This window comes from Hippoglossus stenolepis, chromosome 23, assembly GCF_022539355.2.
Source record: "Hippoglossus stenolepis isolate QCI-W04-F060 chromosome 23, HSTE1.2, whole genome shotgun sequence".
Classification (NCBI taxonomy): domain Eukaryota; kingdom Metazoa; phylum Chordata; class Actinopteri; order Pleuronectiformes; family Pleuronectidae; genus Hippoglossus; species Hippoglossus stenolepis.
This window is the reverse complement of record NC_061505.1, coordinates 9,616,241-9,635,417: the sequence shown is the minus strand read 5'-3', so window position 1 is coordinate 9,635,417 and position 19,177 is coordinate 9,616,241. Positions and strand designations below refer to the sequence as shown.

The window sequence follows — 19,177 nt, the reverse complement described above, 5'->3', positions numbered from 1 at the left end:
ACGTGCTGACGCCCCGCGGACCCGCCCACCGCATCGCCCAGCGCCGCTTCCCATTGGCGGAGGGCGACGCGCTGCCGCTCCCGCACTGTACATTCACACTTTTCTGTTCCTGTGTCAAGTCTGCCGCGATCAGCCTGTATGAATTACTTATGATAAACGTGTAGCAGGGAGTGCACGCTGCATGAATGAATGAACAGAGGCACGGGACATAAACTAATGTTCAAAGATGCACGCATATTAAACTAAAGCACCAATACACAGGCTTTAAATCCCTTGATTGTTGTTTTGTTTGTTGTCCCATCGTCCATGTCCCCTTTCAATCTGTTGAGCTCAGAGTCATTAAACTCAGTCTCCACTTTGGCATTCATCCAGTCTTTCAGGTCTGGGGATACAACACGTTTCCAGTGTCTTGACATCATTCTGGAGGCTGTAACCAAACCTACCATAATAACAGAAAATATTAAAAATGAACACACATTAAACCTAGCACCAAAACATAATCGCATCACACATTTTGCTCTGACTCACAGTTTTTTTTTCTCCCCTGTTTTTCTTAATTTCCTTGCATAATTCAGTTATTATATTTAGGGCTGAGCAATTTAATAAAAGTCCAATATACTGATGGGTTTTCTATGAACTGTGCCATCACAGTGACGAAGTAGAGAATATGAACAGTTATTAAAAAAAGTAGATCACATCTTCAAAGTTAAAATTTAAATACATTTTTCACTTTTACCAAGACATGCAATTCTTTTTTTTGTATAATTTGACGTGGGTAATAAAACAATATCAATTATTATTGGAATATAATTTTCATCAAAATAACACATCTTATAACAAGATAACAAAAGTCCCAAAATATTGCTATAAGTTAAGTACACATTCATTCTGTCTGTGGAATACGATGGTTCATATGCAATCCTTTCACTGAACATATTCTCACACTGCACATATGTTTTTACACTGTATATATTAGTTTTTATTCCATTCATATATTTTTTATATTTCCTTACACTTAGGTATTGCATGTGACTTATCATTACATATTAATACATATTCTTGACTTTTGCTAATATTATTAATAAAGGATTATCTTATATTATCTTAAGTATTTGTCATTCGCAAATTTGCTTGATTTTATTTCTTAATTTATAAGGACAGTGCAGACTAAACTACATTTCTGTAAATTTACTAGTGTTAGACATTTGGCAGATGATAAGATGTTCTAAAAAACCTACCAACATCAATGGCTTTCCTTACTATGAGATAAACAGTTACATTTTTAAGATGGGAACTCAAAATGTATATATTTTGAGGTAGTAACTCAAAATGAATACACGTAAAGCACAAATAATGAGATAATTAATAGTTAACCCTAATTAATAGCTAACCCTAACCCTTGTGAGACAATAAGTAATAATTATGAGACAAAAACTTTAATTCTGGGTTTAATCAAAATTATAACTAAATATCTCGTAGTTTTAATTTTCCTTCTGACTAACCTCTAAATTATTTTACTGGCAAACATGAACTTCAATATCTCAGGGCCAGATTTTGCTCTGGATATTTTTTGCTCCCTCAGGGTGAATCCTGATACTTTTATGACCCCCTGACCTTTTCATGTTGAAATTTCCAAGAGCTCTTCTCAAGCGCCACCCTCAGGACAAAGCCATGGCACTGCACACATGATATTTCACACTTTAACAGGCATATCTCCATAAACTCTGCAGAGAATGTTCATGCTCCCATGGAGATAAACCACTGTACATTAATAGCCCTCGTCCTTTACTCCAGCACCACCCTCAGGACAAATTTAGCAGTTTCAGTTCTTTTTGGTTACTCTTATGATCAAATTGTCAATGTTGTATTTGAGGCCATGGTTAACCCCTCACCTAATGTATCGCCGCGTCACTTGATATGTTAAAGTAGCTTGTTTTGACGGCTCTGGTGTCTGCTGCAGACGACTTTCAGCTTTGTTGAACTCACAGCAGATCCACAGGATATCATGTCCTGTCTTTGGAGGCAAAGTGTGTGGATCTGCATGCATGATCTATCACTGGTGAGTCACCAGGTACACAGCGGCGGCAATTTGCAAGAAGACGACTGCAGCTTTCACCCACTCATTTTTTCTCAACGCTTGTGCATTTCAGTTACCCCCGCCACTGCTGCTCAAAGCAAGCAAATTAATAAACGACGGCAAACTGCTATTTGCGAGACAGGGGGTATGGTTAAGAGTCAGTTGTTTGGCAGGGGGAGGCAGTTAATGAAGGCCTGAGTTTCACATTTCTCTCAATGTGTGTGGTTATGGGTGAGGTTGTGTGTGGTTATGTGTGTGGTTGTGTGTGTGTGTGTGCCTGTGGTAGGTCAGACAATCAGACATTCACACCAGATCATTAGTTTCTGGCTCCAGCCTCAGGCTCCGGCGCTTTGCTTTACACTGATGGCTCTGCATACTTCATTAAACTCTGGTCAAATCTGCGACTCAGGTTTTTCACTTTCCATTCACCTGTTGTCTGCTTGACAGTGACCTTTACGTGTCTTATTTGCTTACACATAGAGCCACCGTGTCTTTATATAATACAGTACTAAGTTATGGCCATGAAAGGAATGGTGTGGGATATATATTCTTTTCTTCTTCTGTACATTTGGTTGTTTTTAAACTCCATAAAAACACGAGAAAAGATGGAAACCTTTCCTCTCAAAATGATGTTTTCAAACTGGAAATCCTTAGTTACACTGTGACCTTTTTCATCTTTCCTCTTCGCTACATAAACATTAGCGAGACATCAGCTTTTTATAACTTCATGTTTTATTGCTTCACGTTTAGAAACCCCCATTTATTTTTTCATGAGGTTTGGTGGTCTCAGCACCAGTGAAATATTGACAGCGAACTAAATCAGTTTTGTGAATTTCCATGACATTCAGTTTGCACAAATTACTTTTAATTCTGATCAAATTACTTGGAATTGCTGCTTTAATTTTTGAATAACAAACCGTCACATCCAGGCTTGTTCCTTATCACCGGGTTAGCGGACAGGCCTTTTTGTTCCATCGAATTATTTCTTTATTCATTGTGACGTAGCAGGAAACTCTCTTATCTGAGGTCCTCTATATAATAGGCGTGCTGTTTGAAATAGTTAGTGTGAAGACCTGCAGGCACACCACACTGTAGCCATGAGCCACACAGGTAAGCTTTACTTTGCTTGAATTTTTCAGCGAGTTATTACAATTTTTCTGGGATAATGAAAATGATGAATTGGTTTAATTTTGTATATGATGCCTCAGAGCAACATATATATAAATAATATTAGTGCAATATAGCTTGGATTTAAGTATTAAATGTATTTAAATAGTTTTGCATTTAATGATAAAGCAGCATCAAGAGCAAGATTTACTCTGGTAGTGAAGTTATGTCACTGCATCCTATTCATTCAGTATTTTACATATTAATATGTTGCACTGACAGTGAGAGCAGAATCATTTTTAAACTACTTGGGTAAGTTTCAGATTTGTCTTGAAACTGTTTCACTGTGGGTATGTGTTTGCAGACTAAATATGTTTAAACGCAATAGGAGGAATGTGATGTTTTTCCATAGAATATTAAAAACTGCACTCACAGATGCCTTTTCCTTGTAGCGGAGGAGCTGCTGATCATCTATCAGACTGAGGCAGAGCAATGGGCAACGTACCTGAAGTCAGTCTTCACCGGTCCCATCCCAGAGGCTGGCATCTGCTGCTACGACATCGCCACGGCGTCTAGTCGACAGGACGACTTCCTCAGGCTCACCGGCTACAGCTGCAAACTCCTGATCCTCTCCAAAGGCATGCTGGACGGCCTCAGCCAGATGTGGCGCTTCTTCCTGGCCCGCGTGTTGAGCCCCGCCGCTCAGGTGGTGGTGCTGCTGTGTGGCGTGGAGAGTCTGACCCCGCTGCTGGAGCTGGTGCCCCTGAATGGTGACGAGTGCCTGCAGATTTCCAGCGAACAAGACCTTCATGAGTACCTATCCACTGTCACTGATATTGTGAGAAAAGGTATCATATTTTTTACTTTTCTGAGGACCCAGAAAAACTGTATAATTTCTGATAAAGACACAGTGTCACCATCTTAAATACCCATAATCCAATTTGAATAGAATATATGAACGAATATATCTGCGTGGTAGTTTTAAAGTCTTGATACCCACATTACTAAGTGTAGATACGATGCAGATGACAAGATATTAACTTTGTGCTGATAAAACGTCACTGGCAAATAAATCGTTTAAAGGGAGTTCTAAGTGTGCAGAGCTTCTCTTTTTCAAGCGTTTTGTGACGTTTTGTTGATCCAGCACCCATCAAAAGATATTTTTACTGGATGTGTGTGTTGTTCCTATTTTTGGGGGGTTAAAAGAAACAAAGCATTGCTTCAGTGGCCACCTATTTAACACTATATACAAATCTTCTAAAACATAAGGAGTAAAACAGACTGAAATTTGGACACAGTCTGCATCCCAGTGTTGAAAATCCAGAACACAATCTGTACATCTTTAGCATAACAAGTTCACATGGCCTTGCTGTTCATCTGCCATAAAAAAAATGCTCATGATTTTTGAGAATCCTCTTGGAAACCTGTTTACAGACTTTTTCCTTCTCCCTGAGAATTATGTGTGCTGAAGATCGACATCCAATATTTTTTAGCACCGGCTGCAATGAGATCTATAGTCTGACTGTGTATATCTGGCATGTCCACATCTTCCTTGCCTATTACTCACTGCCATCCCTGCTTTTCCTAATTGTGCTATTGTATGAAGTAGTAAAATAAAAAAGCAGAGGAGATGATTTGAACAGGTGTGTGTGTGTGTGTGTGTGTGTGTGTGTGTGTGTGTGTGTGTGTGTGTGTGTGTGTGTGTGTGTGTGTGTGTGTGTGTGTGTGTAACATGTGATGCAAATGGCTAGTCTTTTCCTCTTCAGCCCCCGCCACTGAACGCAAGCCATGTAAATTCGAGTGCACTCTGCATCACTTCGTTGAAGTGAAGTGGTTGAGGCCCGGACACCACAAACAGTTACATTTTAACCCAGGTGGTTTTGCTGTTCATACCGAGTGATGGTGTTTGTTTGTCAGCACACGTACCAGACATGTAGGAGTTGAGGAAAAGAACGTACACTTCATGACTCAGCCACTACTCGTTTAAATAGAAATTACAAGAGCTAACAATATAAAAACTAATGTGAAGTGTTTAATTTAAATAATAAGGCCTAAATTAGAGTCATGCTAGTTGCTCTGAGGTTCGAGGTAAAGCTAAAACATAATTTATCCTTCTCACTATGTTACTTTAATCTAAAAATCTCACATGGGCTTACTCAGATATTTCACGAGGAGGCAGGGGGGAAAAGAAAAGCTCCAGAAAAAGTCAGGAGCTTTCTGGAAATGACTCAGACATTTGCATTCTCACATACAGCCCTTCTGGAAAATTTCAGGAAAATGTCCGGAGTTCAGTGGATGTCTTCGAGCAGCTCAAGTGATTTGAATTGTTTTACCAAATTCTTTTAACAGTGATTGAGACATTTCACTTGAAAGAAAAGATTCATCCTCTGGGGAGCATGAATGCCTGTAGATAAATTCCTGGCAAAGCATCTGATAGTTAGTGGTGGATCAACATTGCCCCTGGGTAGTTGATGCTGTCCAAAACCCACATCACTGGTGCATAATTCAGTGCAATGTCTCGTTTCTCATAGGTGTGTCAGCCACAGCAGCAAATGTCAACCCACTGACACATAAACCCTCTGGATCAGAGCAGAAGGTGCAGTCAACTACAGTCCACAGCATCGGTTGCAGAGCTGTGGTCGTTCCTTCCAGGGTTCCCTGCGGGGTGAGACACCCGTCTGGTCAGAGGCCATTTCTTATTTCTTCCACAAAGCACCACTAACATTGGCTACACTGCAGTGCACTGTACTGTCTCCCTGGCAGACCTCTATGGAAGTGTTCATCCTTTTGGAAAATGAGGCTCCTGGCGGCGACACTGAGGTTGAGTTTGCTGGTGAAAATCAGACACTGCGAGTGAAGCCTGTCCACTGGAACGACAGAACCCTGTGTGTCAATGCACCAGGTGAGCAGCATGATAGCAAAATAATCAATGTATCTGCTCTGCCTGTGTTTAGCTACTGTGTGTTTTCTGTTGCAGATTTTCCTGCTGGAAACGTCGGAGTGACCGTGTATATCAACGGAGTGCCACTGAGCAAGGCACAGCTGCAGTACTACAGCAGCATGGAGGAAATCGCTTGCCTTCTTTCCAGGGCTGCAGACCCTGTAGATTTCATGTGTCAGGTAGAGCTATTAAAGGGCTGTTTCAAACAATATCTACTTTTTAGTTGTCTCGGTCAGGCTGCTCAGATTGGAGGGGGAATTAGAAATTTGGGGTGGGCACCTTTTCACACAGTGGATTTAGTGTTAGGCGTTTTTCCAAGTTTTAAAAACAATAGGAAATTCAACCAAACCGTATAATATATCATAGTAACGGTAATAATAATCAGTATTATTAGTAAATTATAATTTTTTATACGTTCCACACACAGACTAGCGCCACCAGACTTTTTTACGCCAGCGCGGAAGCGAATATGCAGGTCATGAGTTCCAATAAGGAAGCTGTGAACGGACGACGCTGCAATTAAACACAACACTGATGATTATTTTTAATGATACAGGTGTCATTCATTTAAAAAACAAGTTCAACAGCCCACTTTGCTTTGGTAAAAAAAATAAACTGTGAACACCTGGAGACTTTAGCTTGGTTGTCCTCTGTGAGAGTTTTGTTTTTTTGACAGCACCTGCAGGCAGCACCAACAACAAAACGTAGTTTCCCCCCGGGGGACCTGAGTGTGATCGATCCGTTCTTTTTATGAATCGATATGGGAACATTCACATTAAAATCAATTTTAAATCAGAGAATAGTTTTTTGAAACCCAGCACTATGTCCAACCAGCAATTCAGAAATTAAATAAATGTGATGTGGCAGATTCAATTGCCACAGAATAAAGTTGACCAATTAGATCTGGGCCACGGCTCGGTTAGACATTTGTTGGAAAAAAGGGTTTCCTAATTTGTCTGTGTATTCTTTTCTCAACAAATTATTCAATTCAATTAAATCTGCCTGTGGGTGAGCCGTGTGTCTGTCTGATTTTCAGGCTCTTCAGGTGCCGTCTGTGGACAAGCTGGACGACAAGTTGTCCTCCATGCTGCTGGAGGCGATGCCCGCTGGAGGCTTCCCTGCACTGCAGTGTGAAAACACGCCTGAAAGAGGTACAGCTTCATCTGAACTTCACTTTGAAAAAAAAATCTGCTGACCAATCACACTGAGGAAACAAAACAAACCTGGTTGAAGTATTTTAAAGTTTATTTAGATTTTCAAGGATATTTAACCACCTCAAACTGTTCTTTCTTCCTTCCTTTTTTTTTCTCCTCAAATTAGTTGTATACTTGACAGGAAATCGATTGAATATTTTTTTGATTACGGTATGAATGGATGCAAGGTGAAGCCAAAAGTGATCTCTATCAGCAGACTGTGTGTGAATATGCAAAATCTGTAGGTGAGGGACAGGATTTCGGGACTGGAAGCATCTGGTTTCCTGTTTAGATGGCCAATCATGTTTGAGCTAGACAATAATGATGGTAAAAATGTTATTGATATAGTACTTTTCTAGCAAATAAGCACCAAGTGCTCTCCAAGGAATAAAAATTACACACAACATTAAAAGGTCATCACAAAACATATGCAACACTAACCAAGTGGCGTAAATAATGAAATGTATGCATTAAGAACATGTTCATAAATACATGAACACACCAGAAGCCCCAAAATATTGTTTTCCCCCAGACGCAAATTCACCCTAAGACAATAACCAATCAGCTCCGAGATTCACCCAAAGAAATCACGTTATTTCAAATACAACACACTAGCAACATATATGCTAATGCCTGACCACAGACTGTGCATTTAATTTACTCCTTCAGCGTTCCAGCTCCATGATGCACATTATCCACTAGGAACAAAAAAGTCTTCCATTATTTCTTTGCTCATTATGTGGCAGATTGATGGCTTCATCAGCTACTGAGATTGATCCTTAACTCTGTTAAAAAGGGCACGGGGAAATCCATTTCCACGACAAATAGGTCAATAAGTGCCTCCGAGCTGTCTTTCTTCGACTCTCCTGAATGTGTTAAATTGCTCACATTGCACCGGGTCAGGTTATTACCTGGATAGGAAGTGGAGATATCTTCGCTGTGAAAGAAGTATTACATGCTCAAATACTGTTCATTTTCAGGCCTAAATGGACTTTTGTGAAAATGTCTGAAAATTGCTTTTCCTGCACTTTCAAATGTTCACATCAGAGCTCCACCACGCGGGTTCGCCAACCTTACTTCACTTTGCCGCCCAGTATGGACTCATGGGCGTGTCCAGCCTGCTCCTGCAGTGTCCTGGCGCCGACCGAGCGCTGCACACGGCCAATCAGCGCGGCCAGACTCCCGCAGAGATCGCAAGGAGTCACGGCCACGCAGAGCTGGATGTCTTACTGAGGGAAACACTGGTAAACACATCCTCATCTACAGTTTATTTAATATTCAATCTTTTTGACTGCTGCCTGTTGATTTTCACCTTCCTGCAGTTGACATTCATCCTTGCAACATGCTATATAATATTATTGATCCTCCGTACAATGAAGACGTTTCACAAAAATACCAATATCTGATGACAGCTTCTCATGTTCAGTGATTTGTGAGCCAATTAAAAGCAGCCAGTGACATTATTAGTGTGTATGGAGCTGGCTGGATGTAATATCGGCTCAGTGGAATCCTTTAGTTTTTAGTTACCTGCTGATGGCTAAAGAAAACAACACGGTGCACCTGGGCTCTTGAGGTTTTGCCGCCAGAGGATGTGGTGTAGCACTCAGGAGTGCTCTTGCTAACACCAACAATGCCTCAGCACTATGAGCGAGTGGGGCTTTATCAATAATGAACAGAATGGAGAGGATGGAAATGTGTAAAGCAGGGAGTGGGGGGACCTCACTCCCTCATAACCAGCGACGAGACATTGACCCTCCCTTCTCTCGCCCTGAATATGTTTGACCTGCGAGGTTCCTAATGGAACACCCCCACAGACACCAGAGAGGCCGTGTTTGTTCATGCATGCCCGATGGCTCACAGTGCAAGTCGTCTGCATACATTCAGACAATTAATGCAGCCTCTAATGTTTGAGATTTCCCCGCATAATAGCTGCCATTTTCTCATGTTAATATGGAGAGCCACTTCCCGTGCAACCTTCCATTTCGCCGCGCGGGATGCAGTAACACAAGAGCAGCGTGTTGGCCACTCACTCGCTAATGAGTAGCAATCCAGATTTAATAGATCCCGAGCATGCATGCACATCCCTTTATCTGATAAAGCTGGAGGACACTGGCTTCATAATGTTCTTTCCGATGCTAATTTCATTAGGCAGCGAGGACATTATCATTAAAAAAAATGTGATGCACCAAGTGGCATGGCTAAGATGGTAGGTTGAAAACAGCACATGCATTTCTGTTGTGTTCAAAAACAAAACCAAACGTAACAGATGCATCTGCACATGGAGAGGATCCTTTTTTTTTTATTCATGTAGAACTGAATATTTATATATCAAGAGGTCACTCCAGAAGAACGCAGTAGTACGGTGATTTGCAGGGTGTTGTATGATTCTTTTGGAACCAGGTACGCAAAATATATTGAGAGGGAACCCAACGTAATTATCAAACAAATTCAAACTGTGACCCACAGGGGGGTCTGTAGCATATAATTATGAACTATACCTGCCAAAAGGAGTTCAAAAGTACAAAGTACAAAATATTATATGATGGAAATACTACAAAATTGTTTGTTTCCTACACTGGACACATCATCTGAAAAGAAATGCTGCTGGGGTTTTTTTAAGTATAATTTGTCACTGTACAAAGATGGATATCTCAAAACCTGTAGAAACAAAACTGTCTGAATGGATAAACTAGAGGCCATTTTTGCCTAAATTGGTAGGACAGGATAACCATGAAATGGAGAGAGACAGTGTGAAAGCACTGCAGCAAAAGGCAGTCAGAGCCAAACCTGCGGTCACTGCAGGAGGACTCAAGCCTCCAGATATGGAGCAACAAATGTTATTGTCATTATTATCAGAGTTATAATTATTATTTTGTAATTTGTGTCAACTAATCCTTTAAAGCTTGTATCAGGTGTTATAATCCTTGTATCACTTTCTAACAGATAACAGCATCATTCTCATTTAATATCCAATAAAAACCTCCATAATAGCGCCAACTTCTAACTTTTCTCTGATGCCTGGGACCAACCTATGGAGGATTCCCTCTCGAGGGAAATTTAGACACTCCAACAGCTGTCGCAAATGTATTTATCCTCCTAGCAACCCTGCTAATTGAGAGCGACTGCAGATGGAGCGAGGTCTGATCCGACTGCTCCAGTGAGTCGAAGTGCTCTCTGTGAACCCTCGGTGAGTTGGCTGAGCTGACAGGGAGCAGCGGAGTCACGCAGAGGTCTCCCCGCAGGGACGTCAACAAGCCTATAGATGTGACACAAAAGACAGATTCGACATGCACAAACAATTGCTGTTCTCCTGGAGTGTAGTTAATGTTAAAAGTTGAAACCTATGTACACACTGTGCTCGGGTGGGTTTTTGCTCCTGTTCCTTTTTTTGTGCATGGCGGTTTCATTAACTCATCGGCAGTGTCCCCCCCCCCACCTCCAATTAATCAACCCATGATGCATCAGTGATTTGGGCGTCAGTGTAGCAGCTCTGTCAATAAACCCTGGATGGATCGGTCCCTTGCTTCATACACAGGCTGAATCACTCACAGGGCCTGCGTCAGATCCACCAGTCTGCCCTGGCAGCGCACTTCTTTGTTAATTAGCTGTGAACTGCTCCAGAGGGGGAAGCTGAATTATTCAGGGGGAGCATAACTAGAATACAAATATAGAAAACGCTCTGCTGTTAACTGCAATGTTTATGTCTTCAGACTGCAATATTGTGCTTGCTCATAATTACCAACACAAACACACATTGTCCTCATTGAATATTTTAATACTGGGTCACTTGGCATTAAGATGGACTCGCCGCTCCAACTAAGATTTAACCGTGTGCTCTCAGACGGAGAGGGAAGCTCGATAAATACAAATTAGCCTGCAACTGTACGAGACTCACCACAGACTACAAAGAGCTGTGTGTGCTGCACGCTGTGTTTGTGTACAGTGGAGTCCAATTCAAATCAGTTGACACCCTACCCTCCAGATGAGGGATCCGCTGGTTCTCCACAACCTTGTTTTGCATGTTGTGTGTGTTTGGTCAGAAACTGTGCTTTATCAGTAGGATCCGGAGATTTGTTTATCATTTGAATGATTTAGTCATCCTTGTTTGAAAAGGGAAGCTGCTAGCTGCTAACTCTTATATAAGGCCTATATGCTAAAGACATTGGTGTTGACTGACTTCTCATCAGGGACGAGATGACGAATCATCAGTGTGTCTGTGATCCCTTGACTTTTCCCCCTAGCGCCAGCATGAGTTTGAGATTTGTGGTTATCTTTACATAGCATTTTTCTACTGTTGTCGGCCCCCAAAGCACAACACAGCACAGTCACATTTACCAACACACACATTCATACGACACTTCTAGACACAACAATTTTTCTGTCGCACATTCATACACTGCATCCAGGAGCAATTTAACGGTTCAGTATCTTGCCCATGGACACTGGGAATCGAACCACCAATCTGCTCTACCTCCTGAACCACAGCCGCTCTGTTCCAGCAGTAGCTTATAGCATGCTGTTAGTCATAGTAAGAACATCATACATGCTAATTCAGTATGTTTGTGATCTTACACTGACATTAACATTTAGCTCAGAGCAGCAGCCAACTCAGTGTGGTTGTAAGAGCTTACTATAATAACACATGTTTGGTGTTAAAGAAAACTACGAAGATCACACTTTGCTGAGTAAATATAGTTTGAAGTGTGAAGTATTTCTTTCCCTGCTGAGCTGACCACCTCTTATTTTCCCATGCCAGATAAACAAGTTGGAAGGATTTTGACTGCCACTCAATCTGCCGTGTATCAAACAGTCCTGAAACCATTAAAAGACACAGAGCATGGCGGCACTAAAGAGCCCAGACCTGCCAACCTGTGAACTGACCATCTCAGCAGCTGAAAACAGATTTATACTCCTTATCCCTCCCTAGATTCACTCGAGATTTTGTTCTCCCTCTAACAAAATCACGCCTACTGCTTTCGTCTGAGGCGCTGCTGCAATTTGAGCAGCGGCGAAAGCGAATTTGTCTGGAACGCCTGGGGGCTCCTGCCGTTTCAGACATCTGTAAAAATGATTTAGCGTTTCGTGGCTAGTAAATAAATACACCCTCCCTCATACGGGAACGACCTCTGAAAATACCACATAGGGCTTGAGTGCAGCATCTGACTATTTCGATTCAATGCTAAGGCTGCACGAGAATCAACCCATCCTTTCTACTTGTTGGGCATGTTATAAAACACCACTGTTCAGTAATGCATTCATGGCAGCCGGTAAGTAATTTACAGTAGGCTACTCGGAACAGTGCAATATTGTAATTGAGTCATGAGTGCTTGTGTTGCTTGGAAACTGCACACAGTGCGTGGCAGGTTATATGGAGGATATTTTGATCAAAGTGGGCTCTGTCTCATATATTCTGCAAAGACTTATTGTTATTGACTTTTCTCATTGAATTCAGAGTGTATGCTCTTAATATGACACTGGAATCTAATGTAATACTGAAGCATTATCATATGTATTATGTGTGGCTCCTGTGGGCCGTAGTTTGCTCATACAAAATCAGCAGCTGTACTCATACATTTTTTGTATCTTCTTTTTCCTTTTGTGTTGTTCTCAAAAGAAATACTGTTAAAAATGTCTGAGGCAACTCCAGTTCTTCAAATCTGTATCAGTTAGAAATATGGCAGTAAAGTAAAGTATGTATCCACATTCTAATTGTGGATCCAGTCTAAATATCTAGCCGAGGGTCTTGAGTTGCTCACTAAATGATATGTTTGGAGTGAAAGGGGAAGATTGTCTGATTTCATAATTACCCTGATCATACTCCCGTCCCTCAGCGTGCTATTAGTGAGTATAGGGCCTCAACTCGGCAGAAGCGTTGCAGTCACAGGGAAAGCTGCGTTCTTTCAGCCAGCAAGCAGGGTTGCAGCGCGCCTCTGTAATTCCTGGCATAGCCCTGAAATTGCTTTACCAAAAGTGAAATCCTAAGAGGTGCGTCTAGGAACCTAAAATACATGACAACGCCACATTAAAGGTTGGCATGGAGGCAGACATTAGCCTCCATGCCATCCCATCAACCAGGAAGTGGTCACCTCTGCTTTATCTTTCATTTTTATGCCTTGGATACAGGGGAGAATGAGAAAATGAGCCAAAAGAAAGGATGTAGTGAGCCAACCAATGAGCAAGCCATGTCCTTTACTAAATTACAAGTCTGCAATGCATCAAGAATTTTTCAAATGCATGAAAAATCTACTGTTGTGTATGAAACCATCAGCATAACAAATTAAACACTAAATGGTAAATGGTCTTCACGCTCTCCTGTTGCAGAATATTTCCAACCCCGGCGAGGAAAATGTAGATGCCGGTGTGCACGAAGTGATGTGCGCTGCAGGTGAGTGAGGGACTGGTGGGAAGTGGAAGGAGGCCAAAAGAGAACAATGGAATTGTTTTTTCCAGTGTATCATTAAGCTTGAATTGCTGTTCATTTCCAACCGCTGAATGTTTTTCCACGTGCTGATGGGCACACCATGTAGCCGTTGCTTCCGAGTAGCCGAGTAGCCAAACACAGCATGCAGAACTTCATCGTGACACTCAACCAGTAAACACTTTGGTCATTAGGGAGTCCTTCCACCGCAGACATGCAGAAAGAGGAGCGAGGAGAGGATGAATGGGAGGAGATGGAGGATCTCTATGCTTCGCTGGGGGGGGATGATGAATATGACACCATCCTGAACTCAACGAAGGCGGTGGTTATTGCCAATCGCCCACCAGCGCCCACTCCGCGGCCTGAGAGCACCGAGGAGGAGGACGACAGAACCCCATACATCACTCAAGGTAGCTCCCTACTTTTCCCTCCAAATTATAGATATGATGGAGCTCATTTGGCGTAAAGACAACACTGAGTTAATGCACAGCATGTGAAGGGGAGTTTGGGAGCTCATGTGGGAGGGAGGAAGTGACTGGAATGTGCATTGCCTTTGTCAGTGGAGTGCTGCTGGATTGAGTGGAGAGGATTTTATTTTTTTGTGGTGCAGTTTTGTTTTGATCCTATAAACCACAAGGACACAGTCGCTCCCTGCTGCAAAACAAACAAAAGCGAGGGGAGAGAAAGAGCCATTTGCCTGCGTCAAGAGCCGACAGGCCCTAACTGTTCAATTTCAGCGGCGTGAATATTTCATGAAGATGAAACATCCAAAAGTGACTGGTATTATTAAGGCTTATAAATCATTAAATCGGCCGGGACCTCTCTTTTTCATCTCGCAAATGCAAACACGATCACATGCATCCATAATTAATTGTTATTCCCATTGAGAAAACAGTCAAAAATTGTAGTTGGGGAACAACGTCATTATGCAGCCTCTTATTGAGCTTGTTTGTATCCCGTGAGCCAGCTCCCTTCCCAATGGGCCTTACAAAGCAAAAAACTAAATTGAACGCACCACTGAACTCCCTGCATCCCGACCATCCCCTCAGCAACAGAGAGGGAACTTACTCGGCTGCCATCTGCAACCAATCTTGGCCAGACCAAGGCCAAGTCAGCCAAAATAAGTCATTACACGTGTTTTCCATCGTCCTTGTCCCCAGAGCGCACGAGAGAAAGGAGAGGGATTTCGAGGTTTCCATCTATCGAGACAGTGGAGCTTCAAACCACACAAGGATCACATTTTGCTCCTCACTCCCACTGCCGCAGTGAGAGATGTGAGAGGGGAGATGAGGCTTGGTGGAGGATTAGGCGAGGAGCCAGTTATTGGAGAGAACAGTGCACAAGTGGAAATAATGAGGAGTTTTCCTTTTGTTAGCAGCTCAATGAGACTGAAATGTGAATGAATTGTAGTCCTATAGGGAGGAATTGCTGGCCATGTAAATTGCACAGATAGCAACGCACCCGCTCTACGGGGTAGGTAAAGTAATAGCAACAGAGAGAGACAGATCTGCAGCAGTGCTCTTCATTCTGAGTGTAAGCCATAGAGCCAGACCTGTGTTGTGAGCGAGGTTGAAAAAGAGAAGCTGTGTGTGAACGTGAAGTGGAAAAGAGAGATGCTGTCATGGAGGAAGTAGTCAGAGGCAGGATTATCTCGCAGGGTGGGGATGTTGAATTTTCATCCGGCGTTGGTCACACAGCCGCAGCTCCACCGCCTCTGACAAGCCCAACAGTGTAGCCTTTCATTCTGAACACTCACTACCAAACCAAAGGCATCATTCAGAGCGACTAATTTGATCCAGAGCTGAATGTGAGTCTTTTTCTCTGAGAGGAACTGAGAATTTAGCTCTGGATGATCACATGAAGATTCCTGCTATTTCACAGACATTCATTATATTCCATTATGTATAATATGTATTCTGGATGGAAAGTAACAGGTTTCAATCTGCAGGCAATTCACATTTGAGCAATGCACAATCCACATATAGAGTTAAATGCTCTTACATTTAGAGCATGGCTCCATCTTGTGGCGAAATAGTTGAAGTACAGGAACATTTTAGAACTAACTAACTCTTACGGCAGCTGTATATCAAGTGTTATATAACTATATTAAAAAGGTTATATATTCAATTAAAATAAATCAATAATCTAGGCATGATATAATATACGATATTTACAGTTAGGTATTCTATATTTACAGTGTTCCAGAAGAAGAAAACACCACAAGGAAATGCTGAAATATATTCGCTTCCAACTAAACAAGGTAAGTGTGAGATCGTAAAGATGTTAACATGTCAACTCCACAAAAACAAGCTTTATCTTATATATTTGGAATCTATTACACTCAGATCAAACCTGATATTTGTGCTTGAAAAAGAAGTGGAAGTAAAATATTGTCAATTTAAATACATTTGTGGTTTGGTGTTCAGGTTTTTGCACTTCTTCATTAAATCTTTGGATCGCCTTTCTACAACTTTATCACTTGATTTAAACATGCTTATAAGAGTGCTATCTCAATAAACATGTGCAGTATGCTCAGATCCATGCAGAGATCCTTATAGCCACAGGAAAATGTTTTAAGTTTTACCGCTTATTTATAAATCTCCTAATGGAATTGGCAATAAATACATAACAGACATGATGGTGCTATATAACCCTGCAAGATCTCTGAGATCAGTGAGGAGTGGCCTGTTAGTGGTACCCAGGGCAAAGTATTCGGCATGAGTATACTTCAGGACACAAACTGAGAAAATCTTTTTTGCTGACTTCTCTCTTATGGAATTACCTGCTGGATGGTATTAGTCAATGGTGAACCTCTTAGTAAATAATTTATGGTGTTTTGTCAATTAAAATTAGAGCAATCACGACGGGGAAATGAATATCACAGCAGCAAATTAATGGGCAAACACAGAGTAAAAAAAGCTATAAACAGAGCAGGTAGAAGATTTAAACACAGTCAGGTGCCGACAAGATGAATACAAAATCTTTAAAAATGTGTAGAAGAGAGAAGGAGCTGCTGCGTTGGCACTAACACAGATACAGAGCCATTTGTCTGCTTCGCCGTAGTGTTGGTGACACTGAATGACAGGTCCATAGATCATCCGTAAAATGACTTACCATCCCCATGACTCACTGACATTACAGATGTGCTGGGGAAAACCACATCTTATCCTCTGTGTCAGTGCCATCTGGACGAGGTTTAAACTCTGCCTCTTCTTATTTCTGCCTTACAGTTTAATTTGTGATATTAAATGTGAAATCTACCTTGTTAACTTGTCGTCCCCGTGTGTGGCGACTGTTTTCTGCTAAAAACGTCAGATTTCCCCGCTTGCTCTTTGCAGCACGTCGGCGAGAACACAGAATCTCTTCCACCTATGACAACTTGGTGCCAGAACAGATACATGGGCTCCAGCAGCTCGCCGAGCTCCAGCAGAGGGTGAAGGCCGGTTCGCTCACTGTGGACGAGGCCCTGGAGCGTTTCAGTGACTGGCAGCGGGCTCAGAAGGGCATGGACGCCACCCAGAAAGTAGGTCTATCACACATTGTCATCATCCCACACACTGGATTTGGAATGAATTAGCAGTCGGGACCAAACCCTAATAAAACGGTCTGTGTTATATGCCACCTGTTGCTTATGCCATGTCATAGACTGTAAACAAAGAAGGACGACACGCCTCCACTTCCTCTCGTTGTAGAAAAAACAAAGCAAAAATACCCAGGATCTACGTGTGCTGCCATCTTGAACTTTTGATATCTTTAGGGGGCTCACGCCCAGCTGTCAACCGCACGTTTCGCCTCAAAAAACTAACTTAATGGGAAAATGAAAACTTGATCATACGCCAGTGTGATGAGAATTACCTACAATGACAGAACATTTTTTGCACATTTACTTTAGTTTGGTCCATGTCACATCTGATAACATGGAGGATCCAGATGATTTGGCTTCACTTTTTGCGGAGCTGTCATGTCGTCCATCTGTCTATTTGTGTTACAACAGACATTTAGTTTTTTACTGGACCTCCAAAAAGGCAACAAAATATTTATGACCCAACTTGTACAAACATAAAACAGATCATATATAGAAATCTCATTGTGTCAGTAACTGCCTGCATGTGTGTCAGTGTGATATTGAAGTTAACTGATGTTTGTGTGTGCAGGAGAAGTTGAGTCAGCTGAGAGACATTATGATCAATAGCAGCGAGGACGATGACAGTGTCTATGGTAAATATTCCTGCAGCCTGGACATGTGGACTAAACTTTGCTGCACAGAGACTATAACAATAATATGCAATGTTGTAAAAGTTAAACTGACACAAGCAGCAAACTCACAACTGACTGTATGAAACTGTATCGCTTAAAGGGCTTAGAAAGTCTTCTCTCTCCCCAGATAATTTCAACATCGTTCATCACGCTCCAAGTGAGTCTTTAAAAAAACTTGTCTCACTGTGCACAGAGAAATCCTTGTTTCAGTGGTGAGGATCTAATCCTCAGGGAAGGGTCTTTAAATCAAATCCCCACAGCTGAGGTTCACCTGAACTAAATGGGAGTTTTCATTATTGTCTTTCACTGAACAATTCTCTGTGTGACTGTGAATGTTGGATAATTTCCCCTCAGGTAATATGGTGAAGGAGAGTCGCAGAGTAAGCCAACCGGTGGAGTCTGAGGTTTACAGCAAGCCGCTCAAAGGGCAGCACGTCTTAAACAAAGTTAACGTGAGTGTACTAATATGAAGTTTACATGATACTGTACGCCACTGGAGTTGAAAGAGACATATACACATAAATATGCTGAAGTGGGACAAACAAAACCAATGACAAATATCCCTCTGAATTATTTTGCAGTCACATTTCTTTTGGAGAACCAACAAGCGGTGAAGGTAAGTCTGAAAACAGAAGGAATATCAATACTAATACTTCATTTTAAGTTATTTAAGATCTTCTAATGTGTCACAATTTCCATATTTACAGGCTCCATCACTCCACAAAGATTCAGATCTTCCAGTAATTATTCTGATTTAATCTGAACACACTACTTGTTCAGCTGTCTCGCTCAAAATATATGCATGTTAATTCTCTGATAAAGTAGAAAAAGTTGATCTAACTATTTTTAACACCATTGTCTTTATTGTATTTTACTTTATTTAATTTTTTATACCTTTTGCTAGTTTTAGGATTGTTTTCATGCCAAGTCTTTGTTTTCTAACGTGTTCTTACGAATCTATCTTATTTCATGTCTTTGATTTTATTGTAAAGCACTTTGAGCTGCATTTTATGTATGAAAGGTGCTGTATAAATAAAATGTATCATTATTATTATTATTATTTGTGTAACTTGAACTAGAAGAAAAAACACATGCTAAATAAAAATAAAATTAACTATGTGATATTTCAAGATGTTTAACTTTCATGAAGCTGTAATCCAGGTTGGGTCCTGGCCTGAAGAACC

General features: G+C 41.5%; 1 protein-coding gene across 1 annotated transcript; it reads left to right on the top strand.

The window, feature by feature from the left end:
- Nucleotides 1–3,158: 3,158 nt before the first annotated feature.
- Nucleotides 3,159–18,938, top strand: LOC118102575 (B-cell scaffold protein with ankyrin repeats). Its single transcript, XM_035148858.1, has 16 exons — nucleotides 3,159–3,187; nucleotides 3,637–4,032; nucleotides 5,716–5,849; nucleotides 5,948–6,086; nucleotides 6,162–6,304; nucleotides 7,162–7,276; nucleotides 8,366–8,562; nucleotides 13,640–13,703; nucleotides 13,931–14,146; nucleotides 15,934–15,996; nucleotides 17,075–17,259; nucleotides 17,891–17,954; nucleotides 18,121–18,150; nucleotides 18,348–18,445; nucleotides 18,575–18,609; nucleotides 18,701–18,938. Exons 1-15 carry the CDS (start codon nucleotides 3,175–3,177, stop codon nucleotides 18,605–18,607), a joined length of 1,890 nt encoding a protein of 629 aa, XP_035004749.1. The 5' UTR covers nucleotides 3,159–3,174; the 3' UTR covers nucleotides 18,608–18,609; nucleotides 18,701–18,938.
- Nucleotides 18,939–19,177: the final 239 nt, after the last annotated feature.